The following is a 23,306-nucleotide window of genomic DNA, read 5'->3' as shown; positions in this document are numbered from 1 at the left end:
GGTTTGAATTCTCATACCAGCATACCATCTCCCATTCTCATCTTCGCGATTAACCAAAATTGTCACAAAGGCGATGTAAATTAAACCAAATCATCAATCAAGTAATGGAATTTAAGATACGTATTGTGTATGCTCTTCACTGCACACATAAAACATTAATTATTTGGAAATACTAACACACAAATGCACACAATTATAGTAGGAAATAATCCTCTACATTGATGTAGTGAATGTTTGTAACGAACGAGAGAGTTTAATGTGTTCAATTCGCTAAGAATGTGTATGTTATGTACGTTTCTTTAATAATGACTGTTCTTATTCCCCTCACTTCCAGCTTCCAATGCATCTAAAACTAATAATAAATCCCCAATTCAAGTAAGTTAATGGATATTGCAACAGAGGCCGATACTAATAACTATTTATATATTGCGTGACATCTACAAAATGCAATACTTGCGAATAATTATTAATTCGCCACTGCTTTATATCCAAAATACGTGTCTAATTTCAACAAAATATTTGTGTTATTTCAACAGAAATTATATCTAACGAACTTTCCACCAAATTCACATTATTCAAAACAACCACCCTCAGACTTTCCTATACGTTACTTGATTCTGCCATTCCACCTTGCACGTGATTGCGTAATATCATTGAAATTGTTTCCGGAAATTCTAAACGCTTCATTATTACTTCCACCTCGTGAAATACACAGAGTGATCATCCAAGAAGAGTATATATATTTACGTCCGATGCCATACTCCTTTTGAAAATAAAATTATGCAGCCTGAGCAATCGAAGATACGACCACGCTTACCAGGAACAAGCACGTTTTCTGTTATCACTTCAATCCCTGAAGATAAAAGAACTGTCGAAACCTCTGAAGCCTATCCGGAAATAACCTGGTTGATATCCCGGTAAATCCTCTTCATCAAAGTTCGCATAAGTTTAAACAAAATTTGAACTAAAATACATTGCACAACATCCGTCATTTCTGTAGAGAGCAACTTATCCATAATCTGTGGCAAATAAATATTTAGAACACTGGCAGGTGGTTGTTGCCGCCACAGTGTTAGGAAACTTTTCGTCCATTTCCTTGTAGAACAGTTTGTAAAAGGCGCAAATGTTTTTTTTAATCTACAATGAAAGATCACAGGTTCAAATCCCATCCGCTCCATTTCTTTTCTGTAGACGTGAACACAGAAGTACGATATTTATTAAATAAAAGAACTTTAAAATAATTTAACCTTGATTATGACAGATTATTCTGAGAAAAAAAATTGTAACATTAAAACTCTAGAGTTTCAAGAGTAATCCTCACGAATACTTTCATTCGACTTCTTATGCATATCTCTATAATGACATGAGATTGCATATAAAGCATTGTGTCCCCAAAACTGATTATCGTTCAATTTCCAACATGAACATTGAAACATGAATGTTTTGGTGATGTTGCATTGAGAGCCGAAGGAAGGAAATTTGTGAGTGGAATGTATTTTTATGTGAATAAATATGATGTTTCAATCATTGTCTTGGGGAAAAGATCGTTTTATTATTGCTTTTCGTGAGTAGTGGTAAATACTATAGCATGAGGACAGAAATCATACAAATGAAGAGCTCATATGATTAAACAGACTGATTTGGCTATACATAAAACAATGTCAAGATGTCTATATGAGTCAATTGCCCAAGTGTGGTACAGTGGTGGAAAAAAGTTCTTCCCCATAAGACTTTAATGGCAGTAAATAATGCCGGAAAGGTAGGTAACACACATTGCACCTTTAGGTGATCGGGTGATTCTGTCTGTCTCAAGGACCAACTCGTCTTTTATGCAATAGCCAACAGACACAGGAAATGTAGGAAAGTCACGTGACATCAGGTGGAATGTTGTTCGTCATAAAATCGCCTTTTCTTAAGCCAGGTCGCAGAACCGACAAGAGTTATAGCCTATGTCCGAAAATGATTCCCCTAAAACCGTTGAACGAAACGCTAAAATAATTCTTGCCTTAATTACAAGGGCTACTATACTATATGTGCCGCGGTAGCTCGGTCGTTTGGGAGTTTGATTACCATGCTAGAGATCTGAGTTCGATCTCCGACTGGGGAGAATTGGAATTTTGTCCACATGTTCAAGTGGCTCCGGCGCCCACCCAGCGTCGTATAAAGTGGGTACCTCTAAGAAACTTGTGGGGGGAAGGGGTAAAGGCGGCCAGGGGTGTGGTGCTGATCACATTATCCCCACCTTCGGCCGTAACAAGAAAGTGTGGGACCCTAACTCCGCACCCCCTACACGCCTTCATGGCTTGGTGCAAAGCACAAGGTAGCACTTTGCTCTTTCATTTACTAAACGTCCCGATTTTGTAGGAACAGAACTTTCTAATTTCTATGTGGACTTCTTCCAAGTTCCGTAGGGATGTGAATAGGCTCCAGTTTTTCTTGACACAATTCATTCATGTTATATTTCGTTATATAAACCACGGCCGATGTCCTGTGTGTGTGTGGGGGGGGGGGGGCTATAATTCAAACATGTGAGGTGATACTTTTCTCACTACTCCATTCTCCAATTCTTCGTATCCGAAATAACTCTCAATTCCACACACTGAAAATGTAGCATTTCCTAGATCTTAGCATGCAAATATCTAGCAACAAAGTAATGTGTAGGCACATAGTGGTTCGGATACCACTTTAAACTGTAGGTGCATTCCCGATTAGTCTTACTGTGCATAAAGTGGACTTAAGACACCAAATCAACCAACCAACACAATCCAGTTATCGTCCAGATTATTGAAACCAGAAGCTCTGTCGCGAATAACATAAGCAGGAAGACAATGTGAAATTACCCAACAGAAACAGAACCTACAACGGCTAGATTGGATTAAATCGACGATACAGCACGCGTTCTGAAATGAAGAAGAATACGAAAGTTGAAGGACCTCGATACACACACACACTTTTCCTCCCCTCAATGGTAAGATTTCTTTCTTGCAGAGAAGCCATTAGGTAGGGATTCAAGGCCACGACGAAAAAGTGTTTACATGCAATGACGGGACCAAAACAAGGGTCTAGTTTGATATGAAAGCTGTGTTCCTCCTTATTTCGTACGTCATTGATAACAGGAACACGCCTCGTCTGCTACCCCTAGTTTCGTAGAGCAGACGCTTGTTTGCCACCCTTTGGTTCCGTGACCTTCGCTCGTAGTTAGCAAGAGTGAATGACTCACCAGATACCTGTTGTCTGTAAGCTTATGCAAGAATAGATATTTCGTTAGCGTTTGGAAGTATTGTTTCATCTGCAGTTATATCAGTTAACGTTCGAATTGTTTCCTAATGGTTACGTTATTTATAAATTAGTTCTCGAGAGTGAGCTTTCTATCTATTTGTATGGGGGGGGGTATACAGCCTGCACGTATTATTTTTTTTCCTGAAACAAGAAAAAATTCCAAGACAAAAAAAGAGTCGTAGAAGAGTAGTTAACAAAAAAGAAAGAAGAAAACGAAAATGTAAATGTTTATATAAATTATTGTATAGATCGAGTAAATAATATTTTCTCACGGGGCCTCCTCGATGGCGTAATGATAACGTCGTCACCTTATAATCAAGGGATCCCAGGTTCGATACACGGTGGATGCACGTAGTAGTTCGTATGTCATTTTAAACTGAATGTCCAGTCCAGATTAGCTTATCTGTGCAGAAAAAGTAAAAAAAAGAAATTGTCACAGTGTAAGAAAATTTCATGTTCAACCACATACAAAAGGAATAATTTATTCCATGTTGGAGTTCACATTTATAGCATCTAACCAACACAATTATGGATCGCAACGTATTTTCTCAGATCTATTTTAATTATACGTGCATGATAAAATAACAGAAGTTGAGGAAAGAGAAAGCCAAGCAAAACACAGATGCCTTCTCCAGAATTTCAAATCTCGTTACTTAAGGTTCTGGGTTGAAGTCCCGGGCACGCATGACCCTCTTGTTCTTGCCCTTTTATCTGCTTTAATGTATTTAATCATAAATCGTCGTTATGGTTTACCTCCAGGGGAGGAATAATGACAATAATTGCCAATACAAAGCCAATAACGAACAGAACAACAACTCAATTAGGGAGATGTCAAGAAAGAAACAAGACTTTACAATGTCTCCGTCTCTCGGTTTCTCGAATTGAAAATTGCTCTACCGTTCTCGGTCTCGGCTAGTTACATATAGAAATCGAAAAAGTATACATATATTTCATATATCCCGGTTTTATAGGAGATTTCGTGAGATATGAAATAAGTACTCGTCGATCATGTTTATTTTTATTAGTTTTGTTACGTAACATCACTTTTCTTCCCAGCCGTGGACGACTGACCATTACATGAAATTAATGACGAAATACTCAAACACCTGTGACAAGGACGGTACTCAAATCCGGGAACTTTGGTGACGAGATCGAAGGTTGACCACTTAATGAGCTTGCCCACCGAGTCTGCTTAATGTTGCTTGTGTCAGGTAATTCGAAATAACTGTCAATATCCCACATTCATTATCATTTGTTTCATAATTTATCTTATTGATGTTATTAACCCGAAGTCGAAGAAATAGTTGAAAGGCAATAATGCAAGATTGAATGTCTATGATGTTACTTCGTGCCGAATAATATGACGTGATATTATGATATGAATATATTAATAATATAATATGCCTAGTCATTCGATTGATTGATCCAATTGAGCACACAAAATATGGTATATTGTCCACTCCTAACCAACCTCCGTGGTGGAGTGGTTAGAACAGCGCGCTACGACAGCATGGGCCCCTGGTTCGAATCTCGGCTTGGCCATGGGTGTTCTTGGTGAGTGTCCGTTAATCAATGTCATCATATCATCACTCATTACTCATCTTCATCGTCGCTATTTGCCAAAAGTGAAAGAATAGCGACACTAAATAACAAAAATCTAATCAAATGGAACATCTTCACCGATTTAATTCTATACCGTACCAAATTCCCAGTTTATTACTGCTTCTTGCTTCATTTTACAGCATTTCAATTGTTTTCCGGTTCGAAAACAAATGGAATGTTGTTTTGTGCAGTTGATTGTGCATTGTTTCGTTGTTTGGATTGTTTAATTAACGTCGCATTAATTAGTTTTAGACCAATCGTGACAGAGGGAATCGAGAGCACAAAGGAAGGGGAAAAGACAAGTTAGAGACCACGGCTCTCTTTAAAGGTAGGATTCCTTGAACACGACTGAAGTGACTGCAGAATATTATGGATAAAATTTGTTTCGCTTTTTCCTTTTATTTCTGTTTCAGTTATTTTACTTCGCTTTTCTTCTCCCACTGACGTTAATCGTGTCGGTGAGGAAGAATTATAAACTCGTGAAATGGACGATGGGACAAAATAATATATATGCCTCTCCCACGGTTCGAAACTGTAGCCACAAAATATTGTCTTATTTTTAAAATTTACGTCAAATATGGTTTCACTTGTCTCTTTCTCAAGGCGTTCCATTGCCTCTCCGATGGCGTAGTGGTAACGTCTTCGACATGTAATCAAAGGCTTCCGAATTCAATACCAGATAGAGGAACATTTCGTTCGGATACCACTTTAATCTGTAGGTCCAGTGCATAAAGTGGACTTAAACCATTAGCGTGTGGCATGTGGCCTGTGATGAGAACCATCATTTCAGTGAACCTTCTTGACAATGACTAGTATCACTCGAAAAATATTTTCTTACGAGTAGATCTTGTTAAGAAACCAGTTGCTGAAATGTTCTTCTTGAGGCCACGTAGCACCCAGCTGTTGTTTTTGTTGCTGGGGCATGAGTCATGTGACTCATGCTATCAATGCTCAATCCTTCCCGAGAACTCAGATCCACCAGACAAACTTAAGCGAATAATTTGTTATTTGGGTTGCATAAACAACAGGCTTTAAGACGTTACGAAATTCTAGGTACCGTGGCCCAGGTAATTCTTTCTCCGACTGTACACTGTCAAATCTAAAGAATCCTGAATTCTAGTGTACAAATGAAGAATTACAGTGTACAAATGAAGAAGCCTCAACAGACTGATTTGGCCATGTGTACAAGAGCTGAATCTGTCAGTCTGTTGTCTGTAAGCCCGCTAAAAATATAGTCTTCTTGATTTTGTTATGAATACTCTTAACACTAAGCCAAAAATGCTCATAAGAGCTTTTTGCTTACACAGTAGTATTCTGTAATATATGCTTAAATACTTGTTACTGTTATGTTAATATGTTACCTGGAATATGCTCAATATTTTAATTCGGGACCAGGCTCAACTCTTATATCTAATACTAAAACAATGCACTATGCAGAGGTCTTCTAGAATTGCTCTGTGACTCTCTCATTTCTTACATCATAAACATATGATTTTTCACCTATAAGAATAACACTACATATGGTGCCGGCAGGGAGTGTATCATGGAAATCACAAATTATTTTAATGTTTGTCCTGTCATTAACCACAACCTGTTTCCTTTTCGAGGTGTTGATGACAAACATGGGTCTCTGTGCTTTGAATTCATCTGGTGAGTAATACATGTCAGTATTCCCGGTTGTATCTCTTTTGTATGCTGTATAGGCCTCATATAATTTAAGGAAATCATCCTTGGACATGTTTAAATTATAATTTTATCTAGGAAACACCTCATTTCTGCCATTTTTAATATATATGTTCTTGATGTTGCAGCTATCAAACTTACTTGAATTTTTTCTTGGTTATTGTTTCGTCCGGTCTGAAACAGTACCACCACAAAATCTGGCATGTCATATTGTATACTGGAGAATGAGTTTGTAGCATCAAATTCATAATAGCTACCAGTAGCAGGTTTCTGGACACATTGATATGTATAAAATTGTAAAGGCACCTGTGGATTTTTTAGAATATCTGCTTTGTATTTAAGAGCATAACTGGCTTCATATTCAACAACCGGGATTCTTAGATCCATAGTCTGAATAAGACATTTGCCTTCATCAGGTCGGGTATTAGGCAGAGCTGCCTCAGTAGAGTTTAATGTACTGTACCTCATCAAAGCATTATTATCATTGGCGGCTCTTCTAAATGTGATTCTTAAACCACCCTTCCACACAATGTCTTTGTAATCTGAGAAGAATCCTGGCAACAGGCGCATTGGGAACAGTACAGTGTGGCTCTTAGTTAATATTTTATCACCAGCCTCAAATCCACATATTTTGTAATAAGAAGCCTCGGTCTTGGATAAATTCAGTGTGGCCAAAGCTGTAGAGGTAATACCAGGGTAGTCTACTCTGTTTATAACAACACCATGTTTTCTGATCTCGATTTCAGAGAACAGATGTGGTACAAAATTGTCTACCAGTCTTATATTTGAGTTAGCCGGATAATCTGTACCATCAAGTTTTACAACATCAAACTTGATATAGAGGTCTGCTCTGTGGGGGTGTATAAAGCCATCCCCTACATCAAGGTCAACCTCAATCTCTGTGTTGGGTTGATTTAAATTTGCAAAGGTCCTACGGTTCGGGGGGAATGACTGTAGCTCATAACTCTCGATATTTTCCATTTTTTTGTATGTATTTTTATTTAAATATTAATTTCTATGATAGCAGTTGTTGTGGCTCCAGCAAAATCAACTAATACTTCTTTTTCATTAGTGACCATCAACTCAATGTAGTCTATTCTATTATGGCCCACAGGAAAATATAATGTTGGTGATGGAGTGTAGATGATTGGCTCCATGAATTCAGGATTAGGTTTGAATGTTGCAATGATGCCAGTTTGTTTGTGAGTGCCTATGCCATTTGATTTGGTGATCATACCCTCAGCCACATTACAGTGAATATTCAGAGTCTCTATGGCGAAGAATTTAGGTATATTAATAGCAGTGTGTTTGATGGCTGGTTCAAGTTTTGTGTTGTTCTGGAAGCCTAATAGCTCTCCTATAGTACCCAGATCTACTGTCTCTGTAGCAGACACAATCTCTACTCTGTGAGTGAGAGAATTTTTTGTTAACACTATACCTCTGGGTAACTGAGCATTTAGAGTAGACAGATTATACTGCTCTGGAGTGATGACAATGTTTTGGTCACCAATTGTAATTGTGTTGTTATGGTGTGTAATATTAGGGATCAAGTACATGCCATAGAATGCTCTAAGAGCTATTGTTTTGGGATAAACTATATCATCATGTAGTCTGAGCTTCAATATTGAATTTTGGCTGGTAAGATGGAATACTCCCATGATGCTTCAGATACCACAAGGCTTTCTGAAAATCTTCAATTGATGGTTTATTTATTTGAGACAGATATCTAAGCATAGATAAACACAGATGTCCACAATTAACATCTTTGAAGTTTTGAACCCGCTCATTATTGTAATAAAGATTAGTTGATTTTAGATATTTTACTAAATTCTCAGGTGGAATACCTCCAAATGAATCAAATATAAATGCCTCATTGTTTGAATATTTAAGATAGCAGATCCAGTGAGTGCCCTGATTTTTGTACTTATCCAAATTGACTATGCCACACTCTTTTTTGAGTGGTTATTCTGGTAAAGAATCAGACATGTAAACACCTCTAAAATGTTTGATGCCCAGTGGTTGGATTAAAGATTCAATATCTTGGTTGGTAAGCGGCTCTTGTTTTTTTAAAACTTATTCATGGCTCTCTTAAGACCTTTGCCTTGTTTTTCTATGGCCAGATTATGGCGCCTTAGTTCATCTAATTCTGCCTTATTCTTCTTGACATCTATTACTGTTTTTGCTATGGCAGCTGATCCCCCTGCTAGGCTGCCAACTGCACCGAGTGCTGCTAAGATGGCTTGGATAGTAAATATAAATCCACCCACATGTGATTTTTTTCTGGATTGCTGTAATTTTTTTAACTGGGGGGTACTAAGTAACAATTTCATACCGTGGCCCTTGGCAAGACAAGAGCTTTTCTTCTTGCGCTGCTTTTTGGTTAGAAGACTATCAATAGTCTCAAGTGATTTGAGACCTGCATAAGGTATCTGATACATAACACCCTTGGCCTTCATCGTAGGTTTATTATGTACATATTCTGAGATTACATAGCTTAATTAAGTTGTAACCAGTTTATTTAATCTGTTACAACCCCCACCCTAGTTTTTGTTTGGTGTTCATAGCTATGGTGGTCCCTAATGCTGATATTTTTTCACCCAAAGAAGCATCTCTGCTTACTAATCTACCCCGCTAGTACCTTGTGAAATACTCCAGTTCTAATTTTCACTAATAATTATTAGCAACATATATTACATTATGTTACAGTACATCGTTTGCCCCATGCTTTGTCCTTCGTGCATACACACACGTCACTCTCTTTCCACAGCTCACATCAGCCATGGTTGCAAAAACTGATATTCGAATTCTAGTGAGCAGCATTCCATGTGACTTTCAGAGCAGGGATGCCAACCACGAAAACAAAATCATTCCCAAGTAACCGAATACTGGCCAAATTTCAACACTGTTCAAACAGGATACATGCAATTAGGGGTAAAGGAACTTCTCTGACATACCGTAGAACAACTTTTTAAACAATAAATATAGTGAAACATTTCAAGGTGCAAAAGGAATAAACTAGTTTGGATAAAACAGGAGAGGGGTTCATAATTCACGATATGTGCGACTTACTCACTTTATATATATTAATTCGTATTTTCAATAAATTAAAAATACAAAACTTGTTACTTACGTGAAATGAGTATCTATTTTGTGCAACGACGTTTTGGAAACAACTGTTTCCTTCTTCAGGTTATTTTCTCGGCTATCCGAAATATACCATAGCCTCGTCAAATCATGTCATTCGTCAGGAAAAAGGAAATTGTACAAATTTGGTAAAGGTAAAATTTGGAAAACGCTTCTAAAACCGTTGTTACCCCCATGCACTCTATCACTTGTTAAAAGTATCACTGCAAAACCTTCGCACTAAAAGTCCTATGTACAACTAAAACATTAAAAGAGAAGGGACGCCCTCTTGTTACACTGTTCCCATGCGGCCTGCCAGTTTCTTCCTTGTCGTATGTGATGAGGGGTGATAAGAAAGAACCAAAAGCGGACAGGATATAGTTTTGCATATGAAGTTAAATCAAGGAAGATGTAATCTTAAAGAATTAACCAATTGGTATAAATATTTGTACTTATGTATAATGTTCCTTCTGTTCACCAGTAGTAGTAATTTAATTTTCCTTGATCCTTGTCTGCTTTCCCACAGAGCGATGCTCGCATCCCCAAACCACCGAAGCCTCCCGAGAAGCCACTCATGCCTTACATGAGGTACAGCCGGAAGGTATGGGACCAGGTGAAAGCCTAGAATCCGGAGCTGAAGCTGTGGGAGATCGGGAAGATCATTGGCAAGATGTGGCGGGACTTGCCGGAGGAGGACAAGCAGGAGTACGTAGACGAATATGAGGCTGAGAAGGTAAGTGGTTAGTTTCTTATGCACTTCCATTGACGGAAGTAGTGACTACGATTTTTCCCCCCTTCCATTAGCATCTTAGCAAATGCAGCTTTGCTGGCTGATAAATATATACAGGTCAGAAAAAGCATACAAAAAGGAAACATGAAATCACTGTACAATTTGAGATAAGGAACCTAGGGTCGGAGAAGCCAGCGTATCAAGACACGGAGCATCGCCCCACTTCGTTGTGGATGCCTGCAACCAGGGGTAGAAAAACACACTGTGCCTGGTCGCCATGGCGACTGAAAATTTTCAGCTGATTACTAAATTTTAAAATTCAGTTTTTTTTTTTATTTATTTAATATTTCAAGTTTGCTTTCAGAAATTTCCATTACATTTTAAAGAAAATAATTAGTACGGTATGTTTTGTTTAATGTTTCTGTGCTTTCTGTATAACGTGTATAATTAAATCCGAATAATAAACAAGTTACTGTAATTTTTTCCTCTGTTGCAAAATCTTGGAATCTTAGCGATATGGTAGACATGGCCATTATTATATTGCATAGTTATTAATGGTATTGAGCCTTCTTTACTAAGGCCACTCTGATGCAAGAGTTAATTACTTTTAAACCAATCTTGTATTAATTAATAAATTAAAAATTTTAAGGTCACGTTTCAAAATGTGTAGCTTTATCTTAGTTATCATGAGTATCTTAGTTCGTATTTGAAAGAAAATGGCTCCTGGGAAAAGGGGACTGACACCTAAATTATTTTTAAGTTTTGTCTATTGCTGCCTGCAATATTTGATTGTTAGATGGGGAAAGGCTATTCCCTGGCCTGCAAGGTCACCTGACCTGCATCTTCTCAATTTTTCATCAGGAATATGACTTGTTCACGAGACCCCAGTCGACACGGACATGGAATTTGTTCCCAGGATTGGCGCAACTTGTTATGTGATTCGTAATGTGCCAGGGATATTCTTCAAGGGTGCAGCTGAATCTCGTACATTGCTGTCTTGCTTTCATTCTGTTTGGTCACCATCATTTTGAACAACTGTTGTGAGGTACCTTATTGTATGTTGTTGACGCCTGTTTGCCAAATGTCAAGCATTTACCTCATATGTGTAAATCACTGTCAATAAATGTTGCTACTCATTGTACTTCAGCAGTGTCACTAACTGTCCATACATGTTACTTATTGTCATTCCTATGGGCCATGGTACAGTCACGGACGGACACTTCTGGTTCGTAACGATACCATTGAGAGTTAATGGGTTTGTTACAACCAAGAAGTGTCCATGACTGTACATGCTAGAGCTCAACATGTTTCAGCCCATCGTTACGCTTGCTTCGACTGTAGGTTCCCCATCTCAAATTGTTCAGTGGTGCATCACTTATTTCCTGTTTGCATGCTATTACTGAATCACCCTGTATATCTTTAATGGTGTGGAGGTTGCGTTTGACACATTTTAACAATGGCCACTGTCCTGCCTCCAAGCTCTTGGAGTCATAGTATTAAGCAAATGTGTCAGCTCGTGTGGGTATTTGAGCTGAGTTGGTGATCCTAGCGAAATGAATCATTGCCTCCGGAGTAAGTTTACACTTTGCTGCTAATGTGAGGCTGTGATATGTCCACATATTATAAAAGGTGGCGCAAAAGTCATCATCCTATTTGAACTGACCTTTATTTTGACATCTTGTTGTTTATATCAGTAGTGTTTTGTTAGTTAAAGAGAAGATACTCACGAAATTTATTTTGTGTGAAAATGAATAAGTATACCTCACATGAAGGTGGAAAAATTGTGATAGTATTTTTAAGGATTAATCCATCTGTAATCTTGGTTAAACCACGGTTTAAAATTTCACGTAAGTAATGTTCCCAATCGTCCAGTGCTTACACCGAAAACCATTCGACGTCTTGCTTCCTTTGGGGATATTTGAAGTCATTGGTTTATATGAATAAGCCAGATACGTTACAACGACTAAAGGGCAATATTCAGCATGAAATTGAAAACATTTCCCCGCAGATTCCTTCCAACACAATGGAAAACGCAGTAAAAAGAGCCCAAATTTGCATCAATTCGAATGGTGGTCATTTATTGGATGTTATCTTTAAAAATTGAGAACATAAAAGTTTAACACAAGAAAGCCTACTTTCTTAAATTTAAAACCCAGGCTATAGGTTAAGAAAATCAGGTGATGACTTTTGCAACACCTTGTACCTTGTAATTATTGGAATGGTCTCAGGTCAATACCCAGTGAAGGTTTTGATCCAACTGTAGGTCCACTCTCGAAGAACCTTTCTGTGCATAAGCTGTCTTCAAAATAAATTCCAATTAATTTGAAATACTTTTGAATAATTTTCTGTATCTGTTGTTTATTTACTTTTCAGTTGAAATTAAAGAAAAAAGTTTTTGCATAATTGAAATGCATAAATGTAAGAGAAATATGTGATGAACTGTTTAAAGATGTTTAATTTTTTCTTCCTTATCAAAGGCAAAGTTTGAATGTGTTTCCTAGCCATGGGATTCTACCTCTATTTCCATGATGTCTAGGTCATGCCTATTGTATTGCCTTCAGCTAGTGTAATCACATAAAATAATCATAGTGACATTAAGAGGTGGCTTTTTATTGGATGTGTACAATCTTAATTTTTATTCCCAATGTCTTTTTTGTACATCAAAAACAACTATACTTCTCTTCTAGAAAAATAGGCCATACTGTTTTGAGTGAGACCTGTAGTATGATATAATTTGCTTACTGTTAGCAAGATATCAATATTTAAATAATAGCTCACAGTCATAAAAGAGCTATGAATAAAAATGAATTTTAAAAAGTGAAGACATTGTACTTGTAGTGGTCAAAATAAGTATTTTTTGCCAAATGTGCATGTTCTTATCTGATAACACAGGGCCGCATGGGTTCTGTTGTTTTTATAATTTTGGGTGTTTTACATGTATTTGAACTTGCTGATGCTGAAACTGGCATTAGTTTTCTCACATCACGCTAGAATTTTTTACAATTCACAATTTATATATGTGGGTGGTGGTATGCACGTTTCAGTGCAATTAAAGTGATTGTCGCTAGATGTCACTGGTACGTTTCAAAATTATTCAACAAATAATAAAGACGAATAAGCTTTAAATACAGAGAATTTTTGTTTTATTTAAATTAATTAGTATGTTTCTTGCCTAAATGCTGAAAATAATACTATGTAAAACATTGATATATCATTTGAAATTAATTTTACATGTAACTATCAAAATTCCTAATTTGCTTCCATGATACGTTGATCTACATTAACATTTGGTTGTTCAGTGTGGTACATTACTGTGGTGTGGCCATGGCATCTCGTGGTTGTCTGAATAGCCCAGATGTGTTTTGCTACATCTGCGGTGAATTTGTTCCCCGGGTACAGAGACAGAAAATTACAGATTTTGTAAGAAGAGCATATTACGCATACTTTAAAATGAAACTAGGAGATCAAGATAAATCGTGGGCCCCACACAAGGTATGTAGATCATGTGTGGAATCTTTACGAAACTGGAGCACGGGAAAGCGGCCATCTATGCCATTTGCAATACCCATGGTGAGGAGGGAGCCTCAGGACCACTGCAATGATTGTTTCTTCTGTTCCTGTAAAATTGTAGGTCGAAATATTAGAAACAAGAAAAAGATAGTGTATCCCAATATTCCCTCTGCAATGAGACCTGTGTTGCACGGTCCAGACTTGCCTGTACCGACACCTCCATCAAGTCTTGAGTGTGTAAGTGATCCTGGTTCATTAAGTGATTCAGTGGAAGGAAGTGAAATGGAAGATTACATTTATGACCCCCCTCACGGATCTCGTGACCCTATACCGTTCACTCAAAGCGAACTCAATGATTTAGTTAGAGACCTAAATTTATGTAAAAAATCAGCTGAGCTTCTTGGTTCCAGACCAAACGAAAATAACTTGCTGGATCGTGGAACAACATTTTCCTGGTACAGACACCGAGAAAAAGAGTTTGTGCCTTATTTCTCGAAACAAGATTCTCTCGTGTTTTGTTGTGATGTGTTCGGTTTGCCGACTAAGTTAAATTTTCCTTGTCTTTCAACAATAAAACAAGTTTAAAATTTGTTCTGTTACATAATGGAAATAAGTTCCCCTCAGTTCCTATCGCTCATTCTGTGTCACTAAAGAAACCTACAGCAATATGCAACTTGTTCTTAATAAAATTAAATATGAGGACCATGGTTGGTTGGTGTGTGGTGATCTTAAAGTTTTGAGCATTTTACTTGGACTACAATGTGGATATACGAAAATGCCATGTTACATCTGTGAGTGGGATAGAAGGGCACGAAATTACCACTGGGGAAGAAAAGAATGGCCAATACAGAAAACGTTGAACCCGGGTTCAAAGAACATCTTACAACAACATTTAGTCAGTCCTGAGAAAGTTGTACTTCCCCCCCTTCATATCAAATTACGGCTGATTAAACAATTTGTGAAGGCACTTAACAAGGAAGGACAATGTTACCAGTTCATATGCAACAAATTTCCATCCCTGTCGTACGGCAAAGTGAAAGAAGGTGTTTTTGTTGGACCAGACATTAGGAAATTAATGAATGATAAAGACTTCGAGGAAACAATTACTGTAGCTGAAAGAGATGCTTGGTTAGCATTTAGAAGTGTATTGTTGAACTTCTTGGGGAACCACAAAAATTCTGATTACAGAGAAGTTGTTGAGAGTATGTTACTTAAATTTCAAGAGCTGGGTTGTAACATGAATATCAAACTACATTTTTTGCATTCACACCTTGATAACTTTCCACAGAATCTCGGTGAATTAAGTGAGGAACAAGGCGAACGGTTCCATCAGGACATGAGGGATATGGAGAAAAGGTATCAAGGACATTTGAGTGTTAGCATGATGGCTGACTACTGTTGGGCATTGTACAGAGAAACGCCAGAAGAAAATCACAAGAAAGTTAGGAAAGCTTACAGAAGAAAGCATGCTAAACAGAACTGAAAAATATGTATTGTGTAATGATTTTCTTGTGTGTATATTATACTGCTATATGTCGTTTTCTATATTATATGGGTCCTTTGTGTCTGTCTATATTCATTTTAAAATAAACATGTTGATGCGTTTAGTGTGATAAGCTACTTATTCTGATTGAAGAAAAGAAAAATTATAATAAAACAGTATGCAATATTGGACAAAGCCCAAATTTTGAAATTTGATTTGTAAGAAAACCTTGCGTGATAGAGAAAAACGAATTTCATATTCGTGATCAGCATGGCACAAATAATAAAGTTCACCTATTAAACAAAAAACAACATTAAATTGAATTTAATTTGCGGCCCTGTGTAATCATTTTGAACAGTAGGTATGTGTAAGGAAGAAACAATGCCCTAAACCCTTGAGATTCTTCCCCTTTGAGGGTCAACAGTAGCATCTTTTTGCTGGGGTGACTTTTGGTCAATTCATCAAGTTCCATCCAGGCCCGTCAGCCGCCTTGACATTAGGTAAAACTATTTTGTGTAATTCGTTTGCAGTGAAGAGTGAAAATGTAGACAGCAGATATTATTTTGCTCACAACTTTGGTGAAAGATGAATTTGCAGAGCATGAACAGCAGCTATTACATTTGTTCATTTTATGTATAAGAAGTGTAAGTAGCGGCAAGCATTTAGGAGATTCTCTTCTCTAGACTTCAGAAAGTTCCTTCACAGGGGAGCTTCTTTATCTGTACCTTCGTTGCCCCTATTGCGACCTCCCATTTATACAGAAATCTGTGATTTTGAAGTCGATATGCAAATTCCCTCTGCATCTGAGTCAAAGGTTAAACAGGTCCCAAGTTTAGGGAATGAAGGGGAGTTTTTTATTTTGGCCGGAGAAGGGGGGAGGGTGGAACGTACGCTAAGCACTGTGATTGAATATTGTCCATTTTTTCTTGTGCGATATAAATATCTGTATCATCAAATGTAATATGGATGATTTCAGTAGCAGCCAATTGACACTTCAATATTTTAAAAGATACAGAAAACATGTAGTATTTGTGTGCTATTTCTAAACTTTATGTAACTTTATCACCCCCCCTCACATAATTTACCTTCATTTAACACAGTTAAACCTTTTAAAAATGGGTTTTGTTTACAATGCTCTCCCTGATAACCCGTGAGCCCCATCTGGAGATCAATTCTAGCTACGGTCCTGGTTCCATGACTGGACCAGAATCTGGTTATGGTTTGCACGCTACTTCTCAATTATTCTCGCAATTGTACATCTAGCTGGTCTCTGTGGCCAAGTGGTTAGCACTGGTCTGCCAGTGGTCCTGGGTTCAAATCCTAGCCTGTGCATGGGTGTTTGCGAATATTCCATCGTCAATTTCATTACATCATCTCTCATCCTCTACTTTGAGATTAGCCAAAAGTGACAGACAAGCTAAGTCAATCAATCAGACGAAGATTGGCTTTGCATACCAGAACACAGATAATTTTTTTTGAAAAAAATAGTACACTAAAGTACAATGTCTTCATTATTTTTATTAGTTCCATAACTGAGAACATTTGCTGGTCTGTTTCTTTATTTTTTCATAACATTATATATATGAACTGTTTTGCAGTTTTTATTGAACATTTTGTGTACTGTTTTTATTTGCTTCCATATATGAACGATCTTGTCACTTGCATGGTCTAAGATATCTGCTGTGTACTTCTAAATGTCGTAAACTGTATAATATATATTCCAGGTAGAATATAACGAAGCTTTGAAAAACTATATCAATTCTCCTGCCTACCAAGCGTGGGTGGCTGCCAAGAACAAAGGTAGGTCAGCCACTCTAAGAACTAGCTTAGAGGTCTCCTCTAGCGTGCAAAATAGTAAGGAGCATGCCCCTTCTTACAAAACATTACCATCATCTACTTATGAGCATTGTGTACCTTGAAGACGAAGACGAATAACCTTTGATGCTTTTTTTGTTAACATATTCCAGTTGGGACCTTCTTACACGTATTTTTGCTTTTGCTTCGTAAATATCAGTGGGGAGTTTTCCAAACGTTACGTATATACCATCTATACATACCAGTTGAGTACTGCTTCCTTGACCCATGCCTGACTTTGGTGCTTCATTTTTTGTTTGTTTCTATTAATATTTGTGTAATTTCTTCTGCGGTTGGCATCACTGTAACTCCCGGCAGCTAATTACATGAATGTCTTTCGTTTTTGGCAGGTATTCACAGTATAGGTATATCTCAGGGTTCCCATTGGTTTAAAAATCCTGGGAAAGTCACGGAAATTTGAAAATACGTCCAAAAACCTGGAGAAATTGATGAATGAATGTGAGAGTTATAATTTTTTGGTGCATCGTCACGTATGGCCATTTTTCACCCTTCAAAGTGTACAAGGAAAACATCCTCTTATCTAAAAGCCTTGCCTTAAAGTTAAAATAGATTGTTAAGACCCCCTTGAGAGAGGTTATAAACTCAAGATTTTAAACGGACCTGCACAAGACAAACACATCATAACCAAAAGCTCAATATGCTGAGCAAGACAGAAATGTATTTTATTTTAAAACATAAACTGAACATTACGTTTCAACCTTCTAGAAAGGTCTTCATCCCACTCTTTACCAAATACAAATGAAATAAGGTACAAAACATGAAGATATATATACACACAAAAATCACTCCCCTCCAGACACAAGATTATTAGAAAGTTGTTTATCTGGAACATTCCTTTCCAGGTGTTCCAGCAGATGGCCTTCTCCTGTCAACTGTTGTTTCACTGACACGCGACTTAGATAAATATTTCCTTTCATCTGAAACGTGATTGGACTCCTTATCTTACACTCTTTTTCATTATCCTTTCTTTCTTCATTCCTCTTCTTCCTTCTCTTGTCCTTTCCACTCTTTCTAACACCTTCTTCCATTCTTTGTTTTTCTTCAGTCCCCCATTCCAGTTCATTGTGTCTTCTTTCCCTTTCTTCTCTCTTTTCTTAGCTTCCTTCCATTTTCTCACTAGTATTCTGTTCTCCCTTCCTATCTGCTTATCCTCATCCCACTCTAAGTCATGTCCTGTTTCTCTCGTGTGCTTAAATATCGCATTTCTCTCTCTCTTAAGTCATACATCATCCCTATGTTGTTTCAACCTGTCCGTCAGCCTCTTTTTCGTTTCTCCTATGTACACACACTGTCTTTCTTTACACTTCACTTCGTAGATAATCCCTTCCTCTTCACATCATGTTAGAAAGATAAGGCTAGTGTAAAAATTTTCTCACAAACTGTGAAGAGTCCCACTCCTCTAAAAAAGCAAAAAATATTTTTTAAAACACTGTCACCATTCCCCAACATGGATGATAAACAGCTGTGAAGATTAATAAAAGTTTGTGCGAGGAAAGCAAAATCAGCACTTTCTAAAAGATAAAAGAACACTTAAAATACCATTTCAGATCCTGCCCTTTCAGCAAGTGGCAATGGATGAGATGGCTGCCCCTCATACGATGCTGTTTTAAAATGACTTCTTCTCAATGGGACGGCAGAGCACGTATGAGGAACACCATGCACCAATGGTGGGCTTGATACCAAAGCCTGATCCCTGTTTTATCATCACACTCTTCCTGCCAAGTATCAAAAAGGAAACAATGAAACTTAATGAGGTGTTTTTTGTATACTTGCTACGATTTGTGAATGAAAATAAATTATCTCTTTCTTGAACCAGTTTCTTGATGGAAGATGTACTATATACAAAAATGTTTTTATAACTAATTTTTGTTCACTTATTTTGAACAATGTTGCAAGACTGTAATTTGATTATTATTATGTCAAAGCACCAAGCAAAGAAAAGTGAACACTTAGGCTATGCGAAGACATACAGCAAAGTCTGGCATTGCTCATCACCTTATCACCACAGGCCATACCATCTCTTGCCACCACAGTGCCCCACCCAACAGGTTCCTTCATCATTATCAAGGAAACCCACGCCATCATACAGTGGAATCCGACACTCCACTGAAACACAGGATAAGCTCATCTCACCTGACACTCCATACTTTGAAAGAGTCTGGACAACAGGAGGAAATACAGACCAATCACACAAACCCTAATCCAAGACGCACAAATAACATTGCACTTAGTAATCAAGTATTCAAGAGCTCGATACCCAGTAGTGATTCAGATCCCACGTCAAGTCCCGATTGGCCTATGTGTGTATAAAGTGGACCTAAGACAAATTTCAAAGCACATTGCATCGAGCATCACCGCACAGCAGATGATACAACTAGTTTAAATAGCTACTGTTGCGTATAATTGTCACCTTGTTATCAAGGAGTTCCAGGTTTGATACCCAGTGGAGGCTCATAGTGGTTCAGATTCCACTTTACACTGTAGGTCCAGTCCAGATTAGCCTTACTGTGCATAAAGTGGACTTAGAACACCAACTCAACTCACCTGAATTTGTAGGTGTAGGCTACCAATTTGTGCATGCAAGAAAGTTAGCATTAGCTAGCCTGGGAGTTTCATGACTGCAACCGTAAGTGCTTGCGATTTTGTTGTTGTTAAGTTAAGTCTTCTGAATAATGCACATTGAGTATTACACTTTTTATCACACATATTATGTAAACAACTATTATATTTCTTAACTTGCATCATAATGCCAAGGGTCGCTGGGTTAGAATCCCAGCCTGAGCATGGGTGTTCTTTGTGAGCATCCCTTCATCAATTGCATCATATCATCATTCACCCTCATGTTTGCGATTAGCCAAAAATGGCAGAAAACCGAAGTAAAATAAACCAAATCAATCAATCTAAAAATCCAACAATTTTAATTATTACTTATGGCTACATGACATGTTTTGTTAGTGTTATGTATTGTCAAGTTGTTTAAAAGATTAGCACTATTACTTGTATCAAATATCCATTAATGGTGTGACAAAAATACTTTGGGTCAGTAGCGTACGCTGAGCCCAAGTCCTGGACTATCGCACTATAACACATGGCCCTAAACCATGGAGGAATGGAGAAGACTAGGCTCGCGTAAACCCCCGGTATTAATGGTTAGACATACATTTTGCTCGTTCTTCGTGTCTTTAAGGAAGCCACGTTGCCATCCCAACGGCAGCAGGTTTCAAGCTTCTAGGAATTCAGGTTGCCAACTCCTAAGAATGCAGGTTGCCAACTCCTAAGAATGCAGGTTGCCAACTCTTAAGAATGCAGGTTGCCAACTCCCAAGAGTTCAGGTTGCCAACTCCGAAGAATTCAGGTTGCCAACTCCCAAGAGTTCAAGTTGCCAACTCCCAAGAGTTCAAGTTGCCAACTCCCAAGAGTTCAGGTTGCCAACTCCCAAAGAGTTCAGGTTGCCAACTCCCAAGAGTTCAGGTTGCCAACTCCCAAGAATTCAGGTTGCCAACTCCGAAGAATTCAGGTTGCCAACTCCTAAAAATTCAGGTTGCCAACTCCTAAAAATTCAGGTTGCCAACTCCTAAAAATTCAGGTTGCCAACTCCTAAAAATTCAGGTTGCCAACTACCTAAGAATTCAGGTTGCAACTTTTACTCTCTAGGCTTCAGGCTTCGCAGATAGCCTAGCTAACCTAGAATACACACTCCTGCTTTGACTGTAGTAAAATGTTTGTAATTGAAGAAATATAATATTTCCTTATTTTTTATTTTTTGTAAGTGTAAACCCACTTAATCTTACCTTCAGAGCAGCATCTAATCATAGGAAATGTAAATCCCATTGTATAACTTCACATTAAATTCGCGTTGCGACAACAAGAAAAGTGGCACCGTTCTGGCTGAATTCAAGCATGCACCTCCAGTCATACGGGATGTGTAACAGCGGTATTTGTTGGGCAAGATATAATAGAAAATAACTTCCTGAGTGTTGCAAACTTATAACATAATTTTTATCTCCTTTCTCCTACTACAGAATGAACAAGGTGGTTACAGAAGTCAAAGCTGTGGGATACTAAACAGAGTTGGGGGGTGGCATGGGTTGGTGACTCATTGTATATACAAGATGATATTCTTCTCATGGTACATGTAGCAACATGTAACTTTGAATAGATGTCATTCACTCTTGATCAGCATAGCAACGGCTTTACGACCTACAACTAAGAAAGCCATTTCTTGAACCTGGATTGTACTGTGCATTATATACAAGATGGAATTGTTTATCCTCATCAAAAACCAGGGTGTATATTATACATATATGCACATTATACATGTGTAATTATAGTAAATATTTGAGAAAAGGCCTAGAAAGGTGTTGCAAGAATTGGCATACAATCAAGTCACATATGATGTGAATGTTGCAAAAATGGGATATTCAGCTCATCATTTTAGTCTGGTAGGAATTTAGAAGCCTGAAGCATTTTTCCTACTCTCAGTAATAAATGCACACCATGAAACTTACTTTTAACTACTTTGACCCAAGTAAAGTGCGTGGCATGAATTAATAGGTCCAATTTAATTTTAGTTTTTCTTGTATATACGCATTGCTTGCATTGTAGAATTATTTTCCTGTAGTATACGGTCATTACAAGCATAAGAAAACAGTTTTTCGTTATGAGGTTTCAGGAGAACACACGCTCCCTTCATTAGACATTTATTTTCATTTTGACTAAAGATACAGTTATAACTGGTTAGTTTTATGTGCCATGTTAAAAAATTGCTAACCATTGGTATACCTGTATCTTTAGTCAAAAAGAAAATAAATGTCTGATGAAGGGAGCGTGTGTTCTCCTGAAACGTCACAACGAAAAACTGTTTTCTTGTGCTTGTAATAACCGTAAACTACAGTAAAATAACCATTTAATTTGTTGAAATGAGGATTGTTAATTAATGTATTGCTACTGATTAGAAACTAACATTGATAGATGCATATACTAGTTTCTGTATGTTGTTTGCTGGATCTGGATATTGTCCTAACTTGTGCTATCTGATACTTACTTTATTATTATTGCTATATTGTTTGCACTTTTTATAAGTTTCCATTTTTCTTATAATTTCATAAAAAAATAACAATATATTTACGTTGCGTTAAAAACATCATGTAACCTACATGTTTTACATTCATTATTCTCAACATTGTAGATCTAAGCAAGCATGTGTCTATTTATATACAATCATTATTTGTACTTTAGTGCTTCTAGCTCCACATTGCACCCACAGTATGTTTTAGACGCTCATGTACATCAAAGCAACGATATTGATGAGACGTTTATGTGCCAGGTTTAATTATTTCATTCTACAAACTAATGCACAAATCTTTACTTGTTGCATTCTCAGGTTCATTATTTTTAGCTTCATTCAACATTAGTTTATAGCCAGCTTTAGAGATGGTTAGAAAATACGCATTTGGAGAATTTTACTCCAGTTTTTTTGTTTGTGCAAAAATCAAAACAGAATGTTAAAATTCATGAGCTGTGAAAACCACATTCTTAAAAAATACAGTTCTCAATATCCTCTACTCTTCATTGATACTTGAGTATATTAAGTTTATTATAATTATTATTTTTGCAGTTTTTCAGTTTTTTAATCCACTGTACCATTTGGCATGCCTTGTTTTTTTTAAGGATCAAGATTTGAATGACCAAAATTTATATATGCAAACATTACGGGGGCTTTCGCATTAGCAATTGTGTAAGTGGTGAAAGAAAATGTTTCTCTCACATTGCTAGTAATTGGTCAGATAAAGTATCTCATTTGAGTTTCAAGGGTCATTCGGAAAGTAAAGAACGTTTCACCATACAAATATATTTATTGATAATATTACAGAAACAGAATATACCCATTTTGCCTCATAATTTTACCTACTTCTCCACATAGTCACCTTTGACATTCAGACACTTGTCGTACCTCAACACCAGTTTTACTATCCCCTCCGCGTACCATGTTGCTGCCTGGTGAGGTGATTCAGTCGATCC

The 23,306-nt window shown here is 37.3% G+C and overlaps 1 protein-coding gene across 1 annotated transcript in view; it reads left to right on the top strand.

Moving 5' to 3' along the window:
• The window catches only part of LOC145994102 (SWI/SNF-related matrix-associated actin-dependent regulator of chromatin subfamily E member 1-like), a 100,111-nt gene that overhangs the window by 9,477 nt on the left and 67,328 nt on the right, over positions 1–23,306 (top strand). The window contains 2 exon segments of the mRNA XM_083130189.1: positions 10,214–10,420; positions 17,135–17,214. Of these exon segments, the coding sequence (XP_082986315.1) occupies positions 10,214–10,420; positions 17,135–17,214 (287 nt within the window).

The sequence above is a fragment of the Lepisma saccharinum genome, chromosome 10 (assembly GCF_977018435.1).
Source record: "Lepisma saccharinum chromosome 10, izLepSacc3.1, whole genome shotgun sequence".
Lineage (NCBI taxonomy): Eukaryota > Metazoa > Arthropoda > Insecta > Zygentoma > Lepismatidae > Lepisma > Lepisma saccharinum.
This window is presented reverse-complemented; position numbering and strand designations above follow the sequence as displayed.